Source organism: Halichoeres trimaculatus, unplaced genomic scaffold (genome assembly GCF_033239565.1).
Source record: "Halichoeres trimaculatus isolate MK-OKI-2021-1 unplaced genomic scaffold, fHalTri1.1 fHalTri1_scaffold_7, whole genome shotgun sequence".
NCBI classification, from domain to species: domain Eukaryota; kingdom Metazoa; phylum Chordata; class Actinopteri; order Labriformes; family Labridae; genus Halichoeres; species Halichoeres trimaculatus.
The window spans coordinates 23,465,662-23,480,943 of NW_027437185.1; the positions used below are offsets into that span (position 1 = coordinate 23,465,662).

A 15,282-nucleotide genomic window follows, 5' to 3' on the forward strand; every position below is an offset into this window, starting at 1 on the left:
GAACTGTTGGCTGCTGCCTTCATCACAAAAAATAATATATATAATATAAAAAATATATACATACATTATATAAAAAATAATGTTAACCTAAATTACATAAAATTATTATAAACAAAAACTATATAAAACAATATAATATGAGCCTAAATCTTTAGAAACTTGGACTCTAACAAGAAAGACAGACTTAAAAACAATTAAAGTCAGACTCACATGCAATTAAACTATAACTGATGCTCTAATGCATTGCTCCACTACGTTTAGTGGCAGCACAGCGCACAGCCAGTCAGTGCAGTAAACAAGCACGTCCTAGTACGTCGCTATGATGGTGCCAGAAAGCACTAACAACTGCCTAAAACTGTCGTAAAATTGGTTGGGAAAACGTGGAATAATTTAAATCCTTACGGCTATTAACATTGTCACAAACTAGAACTAAGGGCATTTTCTCTATAATTTTAGTTAGTTTCTGTAGTTCTGAGAACACAAGATACAGTTTTAGTTAACATATCGTTTTTGTTTTCTTTTCTAGTTTTTATTAGTTTGAGGTAACTGCAATGTTTTTTAAATTTAAGCTTTCGTTTTTAGTTTTTTTTTAGTTAACTATTATAATCTTGGTCACAAGAGGCTGGAACACTTGTGTGTGTGTGTGTGTGTGTGTGTGTGTGTGTGTGTGTGTGTGTGTGTGTGTGTGTGTGTGTGTGTGTGTGTGTGTGTGTGTGTGTGTGTGTGTGTGTGTCAAGGCAGCACATTTCCAGTTTATCATATTCAGGTAATCCAGGAGGATGATTCTGCTTTATTTGACCTGACACTCTGCAGTAAACTGTATAAATAAACTAAAATGGGCACACAGAAATGTGCTTCTCCCTGACAAGTTGTCCCGTTCCTGGGGTCAGAGAGGAGTTGGTAGTCTGACCCCATGTCACTGCTGTAACCTGTTCTTCTTGCCCTCTGCGCTGTTGTTTGCAGATGTTCATTAGCATTTGGCCGTCAGCCCCGCCTCCCGTTTTTTGATTGGACACACTGTTACTGGAGCTGTCAGCCCGGCTGCGGGAAGCTTTTCTCCCCCCTCTCTGTCTCTGAGCCTGCCCAGTCTTCAGCAGCCACCTACAGACCCACTGGCTCGCAGGCAGCGGCTGCCTCTCTGCTGCCTTTTGTTCGCTAGCTTAGAAAGCACCAAGAAAAAAGACAAGGAGCCGCATCCATGCATTAGCACACTTTATTGGAAAATGATCCTCTGTACGAATAAAATGGAGTACCCCCTGAGAACCCAGTACCAGCGAGTCCAGAAGCAGGTAGGTTAAAACTGACAAAGAAGAAAAGAGTTAGCTGTAGTTAGTTTGACACAATTAAAGCTAGCAGCTAATTTTGATAGCCCAAGTAACATCCATTCATTTACCGACGGCGTTATATTCTGTCAGAAAGAGAGCTTGCTATTTTAACCACCTCTGGCATTCATTTCTCGCTGTCGGTGGATCTTTTCGCTTTTAAATATCCGTTGGGACAGTTTGGGGCAGCTGTAAATGATGAGTGTGTGTGTGTTAACACTTCTTCAAGTCTCCAAACTTTTTTTTGACTCTGTGTCAACCAGCGGCTGCAGTTAGCTGATGAGCAGAAGTGGCCGTTAAAACTTCGAACGGTTGCTATCTAACTTAGCCAACATCCAGTATATCGAAAGGCATGGATTGGTATTATAGTTTTCACTGCATTAAAGAAGACATACGCGACATAGTCCACATTAGAGTGCTTTTGTCCCTTCTCCGTCAAGAAACGTTTTCATGTCGAGTCGTTGAACTGACATTTAACGTCGTCATTGTTTTAAACGTTAAGAATCCGTTAGTGAATGAACGTTTGATATCCTGAAATATGGGCTTCATATGTTCTGTGTCGTTTACAGTATTTGTACTGTAATGTGAAGATGACTGGCTTTGTTCTCTCTGCTGCTTATTCTGACGAGTTTATATTCTTTATTGGCGCAGATTTGAGGAAATACTAAGGCTTGTATGCAGTGTAGGTTATGCGGTTGCAGTATGAAAAGAAGCCTGACGATGACATCATCTGAGGATTTGGAGAAAGTGTCAGTCAATTAGCTTGTTGGCTGTGAAGCAATGCAGAGCCATTTCTTCAACATATATATTCTCGAAGAAGGGGTTTGACAAGGCACGGATTAGCTCTAATCTATAAGGATTGTTGACATCAGAGGTTAAATTGCACAAGGTCTAACATATATCTTACGCTGGCCTGTTTTTTATTGTGCTGTTTTCTTGCTGGCTGAACTGGACTGCCAGTCAAAGTTGTTTTTCTCCTGTGTCGCTGCTTTTTCATTTTGCAACCGAAGGGGGGCGCTGTCTTGAGTAGTGCAGTCCAGAAATACATGTTTGCTGCAGATCAGAGTCCAGAAATGGAGCAAAACAGGGAGGAATGTGAGCAGCTAGGGATTCAAACTTCCCTACTGTGGTTTCAAATACAGTTTGCATTGTTTGGTTTCTTTTTTTCATCACCACTGACAGTGTTTGTACATGTGTTTGACTAATTATTTGTACAATCAGTATTGTCTTGAGACCAGTGCTGTTACAATAATTAACCCAGCAAGTTTACAGCTACTTAAGGCACCTGAACCCCAAAGGTGGTTCCTGAAACAAGAACCAAATATTTTGCACCAGCCTTTGATATGATCATCCACACCCTTCTTGCTTGTTGTTGCTGCCAGCCGTGTTTTCTGACAGGTCCAGTCACCTTTTGACTATATTTGGCCTCACTTTTCTGTCTTGTTTTCTTCATCCTGCAGCACAGTGTTTTGTTTGTCTTGGTCGTGTTGTATGCGCCGTCCTGCCCAGTAGCTTCTCTTCCCTCCCCTCTCCTCTCCTCCCTTCTCCAAACATCTTTGGGCTTCAGCTGGTTTGTTTTTGCGCTACTCCCTGAGTTCAGGTTGCAGGACAAAAATTGCCCACCCCCAGCTGCCTGTGTTTCCGGCCAGGACGCCGGTGCACGATAAGGACGGACCCCCCCCTCCAGGCTCAATTGGAATGCAGATTGAATGTCATCCTCCTGTGTCTGCAGCCGCCCCCTGCAGCCCACCAACACCATGCACACAGACACACACCACATGTGCACATGTGCACATGCACGTCTCATCTCAAGCTGACACATTTACCCTTGGAGGACTGCTGGCATCATTTTCTCACTTCTTTGTGTGTCATCTCCTTCCTCTTCGTCTTCTTTCTGCCTGCACAGAGCCACTGTTTTGCTTGTCAGCCTGCCATCAAAGCCTGTCTTTGTCTCCATTTACCTTTCTTCCCTGTAGTGACGTCAGCCCTGTTTTTCATTTCATCCATGCCTCTTGCTCCTCTCCGATCAATAACCAAATGACCTCTCCTGTGAGCCTTTTTTGTTTTGTTTTCTCTGTTTTTGAATGTCAAATGATCTGCACCTGTGCATTTCTACCAACAAGCAGCCTCCTGTCCCTTGTTTATTTTCTGGATCTTTTGCCACTTAGCCACAAGTTTGAATTGGTCTTGTGATTTGAATACGGCAGCATTCTAATATCAACACATCCGTCTCGCTTTGTCACCCTGAAGCTTGTTGTTTACCAGGAAGAAATTGCTTTGTTTCCAAATCAGTTGCTGCTGAGCGTACTGTATGCAGAATCAATAGGTTTATGTGCACAAAGCCCTCATGTGCATGTGCTCGGTCAGACTGTTTGGATCAAAATGTGCTTTGTAATACCACACACGGTTGCCTTCTGATGATTTGTTCCATTTTGTTTTATAAATCCACCCACGCAGGCTTGTTAGCAGATTATTTTTCTTTTCAAGCGGTTGTTTCCTCGTGTGGGAGGACAACAAGGAGTGCATCGCCTTATCAGATGACGTGTCTGTTGTTTTTCATTTTTGTTTGGAGGAAAGATGTTTACTTAAAACTTTTTTTTTGCTGCATATCCATGAAAAGTATTGAAATACCTTTCTGAATATGACTTTACCTGCTCGGGCTATATCTGGTTTGATTTGATATCTTGGTAATGTCAGATATGAAAGCTGAGAAAAACTTCATAGACTGGCTATATGTGCGTGTCAGACAGTCGATTTTAGCTGAGCTGTTATTTAGCTGTTGTCAAAGTGTCAGCAGACTCGGTCAAAGCTGTAGGATTTGTCATTTCCTGCCATTAACTGTAGTTCCTGTTTCACGTTGACTTTGTGTTTGTCACATTTGTCCAGACATGTTTATGAGATTGCACAAAGCACTACTTTCCTCTTTTTCATTGTGTGATTCTAGTGATGACAAATCCTGCCCTCCCACTTTGCACAGGGGTAAGTGTTGCTGCTTATCTGACTGTTTGCGTCTCAGCTGGAGGTGAGAAGGAAGAAAAGGTCTGTTAAATAACTTTATGTTTGAATCATTTTTTTGACACGAGTGTCTTTTATTTGTACTGGTTTCTCTATAATTTAGTATATGTGTATTTAGTTTATGACTGGAGCTCCTTGTAATCTGCTGATACAGCAGCTCATCCCTCAAGGAACCCTCTGTGCCTTGCTTAGCCTTCAGCTGGGTGAACACCTGTGCTCATGATGTCCCATTTTGATAAGGTTTTGTGACGGCCTCAGTGAGATCTGAGCAGTCTGTTGTTGTTTTTAATACAAGAAACCAGAGAGAAATATTTTCAATAGATGTTTGAAAGCTGTTTTTTTCTATAAAAGTCTGACGTTTTCAATGATTTGGTGGTTCAAAAAGCATTTTAACACCCCGCACAGGCTTATATCTAGGGATGGGTACCTTTCACATTTGAAACGATACCGATACCCGGTACCTGGCAATCGGTACGGGTACTCAACGGTAACAATTTTCGGTACCTTATGTGTTCATGTGGTAAAAAAAATATCAATTTATTTATGAATAAAATATAATTTTTTTCAATTTAACATATTTATTCGACAATATATTACCTTACAATGCTGTGTTCATACCTAGCATGGAAAATCCCCAACTTTCCACTCCTTAACAGTCACAAGGATGCATTTAGGTACCTGAACATGGTACCTTTTGATTTTATGTGAATCGGTACCTGGTACTTTTGACAGAATTCGGTCAGTACCTATAAAAGTACCTGGTTCGGTACCCATCCATACTTATACCTCTGCAAAAATTAGCAACAGGCTCATGAAAGATGTGTGTTTGTGGTTAGGATAGCAACATTATCAGTGCCGATGACATATATAGAAAGATTCGGGTATAAACTCGGGATGCACTGATCCAGCTTTACTGGTCCCAATACTGATACCAATACCTGGGCTTTGAGTACCAACCGATCCTGATCCGATACCGGTGTTAAATAATAACCTGCATACTCCACTGTGGGATAAGATTGGTAATGTTTTGAGTAAAAGACAAAAAATAGTACATATGGAATTACTGAAGTTAATATTTATTTAAACTATAAGTGTTTAAATGTTAAACAGAAGTTTGGTTAGAAAAATGCATCAGAATTTATAGAAATTAATATTTGGTTGTAAAATTTTATACCTTGTAGACTAAATCATAGTTTAGCCTTAGTGTCAAGTTTGGACCGATCTTTTTCCACCAATAGCTGATCCAGCTTTGAGGGACTGGATCGGCGCTGATCAAGGTTGTAATAGTTGACTAAAACGAAACTAAAATTGAAAACTACAATTTAAAACACATTGCCGTCAACTCAAACTAATAAAAACTAGGAAAGAAAACAAAAACGATAAGTAAACTAAAACTGTATCATGTGTTCACAAAACTAACTGAAACTAACTAAAATGATAGATAAAATTCCCTCAGTTATAGTTTTTGACAATGTTAATAGCGTTTAGGATTTAAATTAATCCAACACATTTTCCCAACCAGTTTTAGACAGTTTTAGGCAGTTGTCAGCGCCATACAGCACCATCACAGTGGCGTATAGGGACGAGCTTGTTTACTGCACTGACTGGCTGTGCGCTGTGCTGCAATGAAACGTAGTGGAGCAATGAATCAGAGCATCTGTAATAGCTTAATTGTTACAGAGTCCAAGGTTTTATTTATTGAAGCTCATATTATATTGTTTTTTTTAAATAATTTATGTTAATATTATTTTTATGTAATTTATGTCAACATTATTATATACAACTGATGCTTATATTTTTATACTAAGTTTATATTATTTTCATGTGTTTAAGGCAGCAGCCAACATTTCGGTATCAGTATTGACTGAGCAGTGAGCACTATGTTGGACTTGAAAATAAACAGTATGACAAAATATTTACTCTGACCTTTTTGAATCCTGCACCTGGTTAATAAGGTATGAAAAAACTAAAACTAAACTAAAACTAAGCCTTGTTGCAAAAATCAAAACTAAATAAAAACTAGAATGCCTGCTCTAAAACTAATTAAAACTAAACTGTAATGGGAAATAAAATGTCAAAACTAAATAAAACTAAACTATAATGACAAATCCAAAACTATTTTTACCTTGGCGCTGATACCCGATACCAGGATTGGGATTGGTGCATCCCTAGTATAAACAACTCTGATTCTGACATTTAATACTACATCTTTTGTTGTACTCACTTTAGAAACTGCTGTTGTCATCTATAAAAGACACAAATCATTTTTGGTAACATTTACAACATTTTGGACATACATGCCTTGAACAGCCAACTCAGGGGATTTGTGATGTGTGTTATTTGCATAAGGAACTGATTGGAGAGTTGAATTTGAGTAATTGGACAAATCATGATCAGATGTTTTAATCCTACCTGGAAATAAACGTGCAGTGTGTTTTTAAGTTGAGCTCTGAGCATGTTTTCAGTCATATGTTGGCCTCTCAAAACCTTCCATTTTTTCACAGACAAGCAGTAACCTAGATTCTGCAACTCAGCATACTAATCAGTTGCTCTTGTGTTTGCAGAGAGGTACTTCTGTAAATGTGCTCTTGTTGGTGGCTCTATGATTGGCAGGCACCTGTGTGCTCTAAGCACTCTGCATTTCCCAGTGGACGGCAGCTGACGTGTGAGGGTCAGTGGCCGAGCATGCTCTCCTCCTTTGCTCACTGTTTCTGTAGTGGTCTTGTTCCTCTTTAGCTTTTTTTCTTCACTCAAGCAATAAGATATTGGAGTCGTAAACATCTGCCAGAGATGAGTTTGTTGAATGTGTCCGTGCATCATGTGTAAAGTGTGTCTGCAGAGATCTGACTCTATATGGGTCGAGAGGTGGAGCCTCTTAGAGGATCAGGAGGAAACCCTCATCCGCTGCAGGGAAGAGTGAAATACCACAAGGAGCTACCAGCCACATAAACATGAGGCTGAGCGCCAAGAAAATGAAGCAAGGTGTGCTGGTTTCCATCCACCCCCCTCCACATGAGACTCTGTCTGTGACTCTGAGACTCAGTCTGTGTTTTGACAGAATGGTGATGATACTCGATTGCAGTTTTAAGTGTTAAAAAACAAGCCTGCGCCAAGATTCACAGCCCAAACTGCAGAAAACCATTTGGCTTTGATCAGTGCCGAGCGCTCAGGTTTCACATTCAGGGGAACTGAGCCCTCGCCCGACACCGATTCCCCAAACACCTTTTCCTAGAGGCCGTTGTATGATGGTAAGAGGGGCATTAAATGGTTACAGGGGCAGGGCAGCAAACTTCCCTCCCCACATGGGTCTGTTTCATTTGGCTTCAGGCACCTCACCCCTTTCCCTCCCACATTTGTGTGTTTGGTTTCATCCACTTTCTTTGCTGCTGCAGCTTCGTCTCCAAGGCAACTTTCACATCAGTTTTTTCTTCATCAGTGGTTCCTGCGAACTTCAAAATCCCCTGACAAAGGATAACTTTAGGTCTTTAGTTTCAGCTCCAAGTCATCAGGTGTATCTGAGTTTGATTTACTGCATCTACACTAAGCTCAGAGAAGTGTCTACCTGTTCAACAGAGCACCATGTTCACATCATGGAGCTGCACTGTTTGTTGGGTTGTTAAGTTTGGAGAAAGGCTCGGCAATATGGCTTGAAAATAAAAATCAGATTTTTTCATAAAATTCTATTTCCAATTTCTGACGATTTTTCCCTACCTTTAAAGAAAACAATAAGTACAAATGACAGAGAGAACTCAAAGCTTAATAAAAGTAACCTGTTATTCACTCCTGGAATTGAAGTTTCAGCTGTTCTTTTGTTTTAAAAACTTCACTTTGTAGTTTTAAAGGAGGAAGACTTGTTTACATTCACATTGACAGCAGCTTCTTTTTAAACATTTTGAATTTGCAGCACTATTCAGTTGTAGTGCAATGATTTTTTGAGAAACGCTTTATTTTAGTTTAGTTTTATTTTTTTGTTAAAGCTGTAGCCCATTAAACCTGTAATTTTAATTAAGACCAATAAGCAAAAATTAAAAGTGGGCTACTAGTAGCGCTACACTGAGCCGGCTAGTGATGTACAGTACAAACCTACAATGTGTGCTTGTTGTCAAGTTTCAAAGAACAGTGCTACGTAGCTTCTGATAAATGACCTTACCTCGTCGCATTGTATCAGGCAAAAAGTAGTCTTGAACAAAGAAAGTTTGTTCAAAAACAAACAAGTCTTGTTAAAAGTCACGTCTTTACAACCGTGTGCTTAAGACTCTGGGTCAGAAGGTGGCTAGGCAGTAGAGCTGAAACGATTCCTCTAATGATTCGAGGTACTGGATTACAAAAAATACTCGAGTAATTTTCTCCGCCTCGAGGAATCGTTAAATTTTTAAGAAGATCAAAGAGTGGTATTTCAAATAGAGCTGAGGCCATATTAAGAGAGTTTTCAGACCACTCAAGCTACCTCTTATACAAATTAGCAACTAGCAACAAATCTATTCTCTGGAGTTTGGAGACTAATAGGTCATTACACGAAACGGGTGCCATTTGGGGCTGCAACATTTTCTGAGATGTACAAGACACAAAAAATGTGTCAGAGTGTGTTTACAAATTTTGGAGCTACCAAAGCAAATGCTCTTATTGACATTTTATATCAGAAAATTCTATTTCTTAAAGAGAAAAATTTTCATTCGAAAAATAACTGCTCTTTAATTAAACAAAAATGTATTTTATCTGATTACTCGATTAATTGATGGGATTTTCAGTAGAATAATCGCATACTAAAATATTCGATAGCTGCAGCCCTACTGGGCAGTCCAATAATAACAGGTCCTCCTCATTGCATCTTTAAGCAAACTCCTGAAAAGTGACTGATATAAAACAGAGTATTGAAGGAAAGGGATTTGAACATTTGCTGATGAGAGGTCTAGTTTTTATTAAACTTTTCGGGCTGATGATATGGGCCATAAAGGAACATGTGTCCGTCAAGGTGCTGGATGTCAAAGACACACAAGAACATTTTTATGAAATTCAGGTTTCTGTTGTTTTGTTAGTTTACTGTTACAGTCTGTACACACCAGAAATCAGTGCTTACTAGGGTACAAAAGGTGTGCAATAGCGAGGGAGAAATAATTCCATTTTTTTTTTTTAAAGAAAACTCGACTTATTGGTGAAACTGATTTATCGCCCAGGCCTTGTTCAGAGAAAGAATAACATAAAGACTGTCTTTGTTGCTGGCGGCGCCTGTATCACAGCATTGTGGCGGCTTTTCTTCCATGAGAGTCTGTCTTCATCTGATTTAGGCGTGGAACATGACTCCTGTCCAAAGTGCCGTCTGAGCCATCACATGGTGTGGACAAGTCCAGCCTGATCCACAGCCAGCCTGCTTTGGCTACAAAATGAGTTCTAGTATTTCTACTGGTTGACGTTCAGTGTTCACAAAGACCTCCAGTACCATCACTGAGAGTTCTTGATTGGATGTATGTTTCCAGGACCCAAACTGCTTTGATTTTCCTTGTTAGGTTATCTGCGCATCAGGACTTGGATAAGCAGATTATTTTATTTGTTTGTTGAATGTAAGAAGACTCCCAGCTCAAGCTGTTAGAGTCACATTTTCAGGCTTTCAAAACAAAGATGTCAGTTTTATGCAGGTGTACTTCAGTAATTTAAAAAAACAAACAAACAAAAAAAAACGTCATACTGGAGTCACTGATTTTAGGAGACATGTTGCTTGGAAAGTGTCTTGTTAATTTTCTTCATCCCAACCTGTCCTCAACCTCCAAAAACAAATCTTCAGCTGCCTGTTTGTGTCGGTGTCTTTCAGGTGATGGTGAACGGTGAAAAGGAGCGAGTGTCGCTGCTGTTCATGAAGGCTCTGGTTAGCAGGGGGAGCGTGGACGCTGTTTCCCAGCAGATGGCCTCTCACCCTCAGTACTTGGAGAGCTTCCTGCGTACACAGCACTACATCCTGTACATGGACGGCCCCCTGCCACTGCCATATCGCCATTACATTGCCATCATGGTCAGTCACCAGGCTGCTGTAGTCATCCCGTTGCACTTGTAGATGAACAAACAAAGAAGTGTGCTCCTTCCCTCTTTAGGGGTCACACTAGTTTTGTTTTAAGTTGAATAATAACCAACTTGAATATTTGTTTCCCAAATCGCTCAGCTAAACTTCTCCTTTCTTATTTTTTCCAGGCTGCTGCGCGACATCACTGCAACTACCTGGTGTACCTGCACTCTGCTCAGTTTCTGAGGGTGGGTGGCGACCCTCTGTGGCTAGAGGGTCTGGAGGCGGCGCCCCCTCGCCTTCGTCTCCTTGACCACATCAACAAGGTGCTGGCTCATCAACCCTGGCTCACTGCCTGCTCAGACATCCAGGTACAGCAACTCACAACACACACACAACAATTCTGGAGAATTGTTGTGTGTGGAGACGAAATCAAAAAGTCACCTGTTATCATTTTCAGGATGCCAGCTGAAACAGTTTCTTCTTCCTGTCTCATCCTCCAGACTCTGCTGAAGTCAGGCGGGCAGTGCTGGTCCCTAGCTGAGCTAGTTCAAGCCGTGGTGATCTTGGCTCATTGCCATGCCCTCTGCAGCTTTGTAGTTGGCTGTGAAACAGACTCAGACTTTGTCCCTCTCTCCAAATCTCCCAACGGTACCCCGCCGACCTTCTGCCCATTTGATGCTGCCAACGGCAACACCAACGTGCCTCAGTCTCTTGCTGCTCCTTCTGAACACAAAACACGACGACGGGTAATAAAAACAAACTGTTTTTGTTCAGCTTAAAGCTACTGAGAAGAACCAAGAGAAAACACTGTTTCACAAGTTCTTACCTTTTTGATGCTTTTACTGATATTCTTTAATCTATCACACAAAGCGAAAGAAGCACACATTTTATGATGACAAATATAGGTGCAGATTATTTCTTGGCACAATAAATGCCAGCTCTAGTCTAGCCAGCTCTGAATTTTTCCTGATCTCTGTCCACAGTCCCTGGACTCCAGCTGTGACATGGTGTGTCTAAAGGAGAGGATCCAGAAGTCTCAGGAGGAGTGTGAGAAGAGAGAAGAGCGTCTCCTGCAGACCCAAACACTCCAGCAAACAGGTAGCTAAGTCACATGGCGTGAAACTTGACTACCACTCGTTACCCTTATTTACGCTCACTCCCTGCTTCTTCCCCCGTCCTCTGATGTGCTTTCATCATGTCTTTTTTTAGACACAGAGGAAGAGGAGGAGATGATTTGCTTCGCAGACCCGACTCATTTTATCACAGATCCCAACTTCTGCTATCACGAGTTTGCTCGCAGGGAGGAGGACCACTTTCAAGTGTTTAGAGTTCAGGTGAGGACAATGCGGAATGAATTTATCAAGAGGCAGGTGACAGATACCAATGGAAAATCTCTCTCTGATTGGCTGGTCATGATGTAATGGGATACCTGAAACATTTGGAGGCTTAATACTTGTTACAGTCAATGCTTTTGATCTCTGTATGAGGCTGCCTTCTATGAAACCCTGAAAGCTTTCACAGCATTTAGATGAATTAATTTAAAATCAGATATGTTAGAGCTAAATTTGCATTTCTGAGGTGATTATGACTTTTAGGGGTCAAAAAAAAACAGGGCTCTAAAAGGAAAGAAGTTGAATCTGTTACGATGGTTGGACAGGTCAGAAGGTTTATGGAACCACTGCTTCTCTTGGGTGTTTGAGGAGTCATTTTGTAAGCTGTGCTGTATTTGCTCTGCAGGACTATTCATGGGAGGACCACGGCTTCTCCTTAGTTAACAGGCTGTATTCAGACATCGGACACCTCCTGGATGACCGGTTCAGGAGTGTGACTACCCTCCCCTCGTTGCACAGTCCTGACCTGAAGAGGGCGATCTGGAACTACATCCACTGTGTGTTAGGAATACGGTGAGCAATCATTCCTTTCTTTCCACGGTGTAAAAACTCTGCTCTTTGTGTTCAGTAGTGAAACATTCTCCTCTCCTTCACAGGTACGATGATTATGATTACGGAGAAGTGAATCAGCTGCTGGAGCGAGATTTGAAGCTGTACATAAAGAATTTAGCCTGCTTTCCAGATGCCACCAAAACTCCAGTGTGCCCGCTGAGCTGGGCTCTGCTAAAGAGTTCAGAACGGGTATGAACAATCAGACTTTTCTCATGTTTAAACCTCAAACATCTCTGTCACTCAGTCTCACTCATGTTTTTTTAACCTTCTTGTAGATACATGTGAATTTACTCATCATGGAGGCCCGGCTGCAGGCTGAGCTGCTTTACGCTCTGAGAGCCATCACCCAGTACATGATCGCCTGAGAGCCCTGAGAGGCACGAAGCGATAACTTTCCGCCGGTACAGAGAGACCCTGAGACATGAAGAAGCTGAGCAGCAGACGGCAAAGCGGGAGAGCGGCACAAAGGACACAGACCTTTGCAGTCTGAAGCTGTGCCTCATGAATGTTCCTTTTTCCTTGTTCCAGATTTAATGTATTTATACCATGATGTGCCACATCCTTCTCCTCCGTCTCCCCCTCTAGCAGCTTGTTGTGAAGTCATCTCAGCTCTCAAAGGTTATGTGCAATCATTAACTAGACTTGTTTTAGTTCCTACCTGTTGTTTTTTGTTCCAGTTCAGTCAGTGTGTTGCAGTGGCCAATACTCTTACTACGTTTTTGTTCAGTCCCTTTGTATTGACTCCGATTGCCCCCAAAAACCTAAAAGTTACAGGTCTACACTGAATGTTTAGTGGAGAGACAAAGGGCCGTTTTTTGGACAATCCTTGTCGGTGTTTGAGGACGACATTTAAAAATGTACTTCAAAGGACAACAGTTTTGCTCCCCCAACATTTCGTATTATCGCTGTACAAGAACAAACAGTGACTCTGCTGAAAGTTATCACATCACCATAGTTTCTTTTAATAAGCACTTTTTTAAAACTTTATATATTTATAATGCTAAGTAGCTCATTAGTGGACATTAAAACGATACACAGTGTTTGGTCTGAAGCCTTTCTTCTCCACTGTACGACATGTAACAGAAGTTCTTAGTGTCTGTCTCTGAACATTTCAGACTTTGCTATATACCCCAGATTTCTGAGTGAAGACACTTACTCCAAGATATTTCAGTGAACTATTGGAGAAACTGTGAGGGTAAACAAATAGAGTATAACAACCTGAAACTAAGTTAAAAGGTCACAGAGCAACAATTAAACTGAGCCATTTACAGAATGATTTTTTTTTGTTCGTATAATGATCAAAGCAAGATGAGAAATGATCAAAAGAACGACTGAAAATCAGATCAAAGCTCTTTAAAACCTTGATGACGAATTGAAAGATTAAAAAAGTCCAGAGGCAGAGCTGCACTGCCCATGAGTTAAGGTCAAGTACAGTTTTTTCACTCCATGCTTTGTGTGGAAATTGTTTTTTAGAGTTGTATCAAAGCTGACTATCAAGTCCAAATCTACCGGACAGATTTCAGAGCAAACAACGTGTTTAAAAGAAAAAAGATCCGTTAACACTTCTTGTTTCTGTCTTTTTAAGTTTATTTTTACAGTTTTGTAAATTCTAGAGTCCTTCTGTTAAGATTCTGGGTGTGATGTAGGACCTGCTTGTTGTGCTGCCACCTGTACAGATGTAGAGGTGCGACAGACTCTTTAGAGTTAGGCAATAGTAACTTGGACATGTAGAGAAGAAACTGAGATGCATATCGACTAAAGCAAAGCGCTGTTAACACAGAGGTGCCTTAAGGCTCTGACTGGAGTGCTGCTGAAGTGAAGGGATGTGACTACTGGAGGCTGAATACGGGCTCTGCAGATAAAAACACTCAGCTGGTGTGACTTGTGGTTTTCCCCTCATGAATGGAAAACTGTTTTTTTCTTTTCCTAAACTTGGTCTGCACCAGTTCTGATTAAGATTACTGAGCCTGTGAATGCCCGTGTTTTCAGTCAGACACTTTCTACAAGCCCCAGCAACTCAGCGAAGAGCCTTTGACACAGATGGATGTGAAAATGTTCAACTTGAGCAGTAAAAAAAGGACAATTATTTAAAGATAAAAAATAATTTAAAAAAAGAGAACAAGTTGAAAAACAAAACAAAAAAAGTGTTTTTTTCTTTTTGAAAAATGTGAAGAAATGTTTTCTATAAAAAGCTCTATGAAAAAAATAAAGTGTCCTGTTATTTTTTTTCACTACTGTCTGGTGTCTGACCTGTTTCCACCAAATATTTCTCCTGGGCTGTTATTTTACTGTTCACGCATCTTATGATTTCAACAACATTTTTTGGAAAACAGCACATCTAAATCATTCGCTTGTGTGAACTAGTTTTGATAATACAAATGATCCAAAAAATTATAATCTTATCTAGTGCATCAAAATATTTTCAGTATGGTATGAAGTTTTTTCTGGTGTAGCAGTCATGTTTGTGGGTGTAGCACAGATGTTGCTGTCTGGTCCGTTATTTTTCACTCATACTCAAATCACAAACTGAACGGCCTGTAGGAGTATTAGATGGTGTGAAATGAAATCTAACTTGAAGTTTGAGGTTAAATTAATGAAAATATGTGAAGCAGCTCTTGGTACAGAAGTAGGAGGACAAACATGGCACATAAGCAGTGATGGATTTTGTATTACAGCAAAGCTGCTTCTATATGCAGCCTCTGTGTTTGTTGTTTTCAGATGAGACTGGACAACAGCGCCCCTCAGTGGCAGAGGGTCAAAGTATGTATTCAATGAAGTTAGCATAACTTGAATCATATTCAAATTTGTCTCATAAAGCCTTTTGCATCTTCCGAGCACATCTCAACACCAGCACATATCACACCCCTAAAGATCTATATTTAAAAAAACTTAATGCTTGATACGTCCAGAGAATTTAAGTTTGCTGTCAGCCGATGAACCTTTTTTTTCATATAATTCAAAAGTAGGACTTAAAACATCTCTAAAACAAAATGAATGTGATGTAAAA

The 15,282-nt window shown here is 40.6% G+C and overlaps 1 protein-coding gene across 1 annotated transcript; it reads left to right on the top strand.

Moving 5' to 3' along the window:
* The first annotated feature begins 1,063 nt into the window (after positions 1-1,063).
* sesn4 (sestrin 4) lies at positions 1,064-12,914 on the top strand. The gene is made up of 9 exons (XM_074674468.1): positions 1,064-1,289; positions 10,144-10,341; positions 10,518-10,700; positions 10,833-11,078; positions 11,316-11,430; positions 11,542-11,666; positions 12,070-12,236; positions 12,320-12,464; positions 12,551-12,914. The coding sequence occupies exons 1-9, from the start codon at positions 1,224-1,226 to the stop codon at positions 12,638-12,640; spliced, it is 1,335 nt and encodes a 444-aa protein (XP_074530569.1). The 5' UTR covers positions 1,064-1,223; the 3' UTR covers positions 12,641-12,914.
* The last annotated feature ends 2,368 nt before the right edge of the window (positions 12,915-15,282 follow it).

Bases quoted from the DNA above. Each gene is read 5' to 3' on its own strand.
- sesn4 (XM_074674468.1), top strand. From the start codon at position 1,224: ATGATCCTCTGTACGAATAAAATGGAGTACCCCCTGAGAACCCAGTAC. The intron at 1,290-10,143 runs GTAGGTTAAAAC...GGTGTCTTTCAG, and splicing joins ACCAGCGAGTCCAGAAGCAG to GTGATGGTGAACGGTGAAAA. The intron at 11,667-12,069 runs GTGAGGACAATG...TTTGCTCTGCAG, and splicing joins TTCAAGTGTTTAGAGTTCAG to GACTATTCATGGGAGGACCA.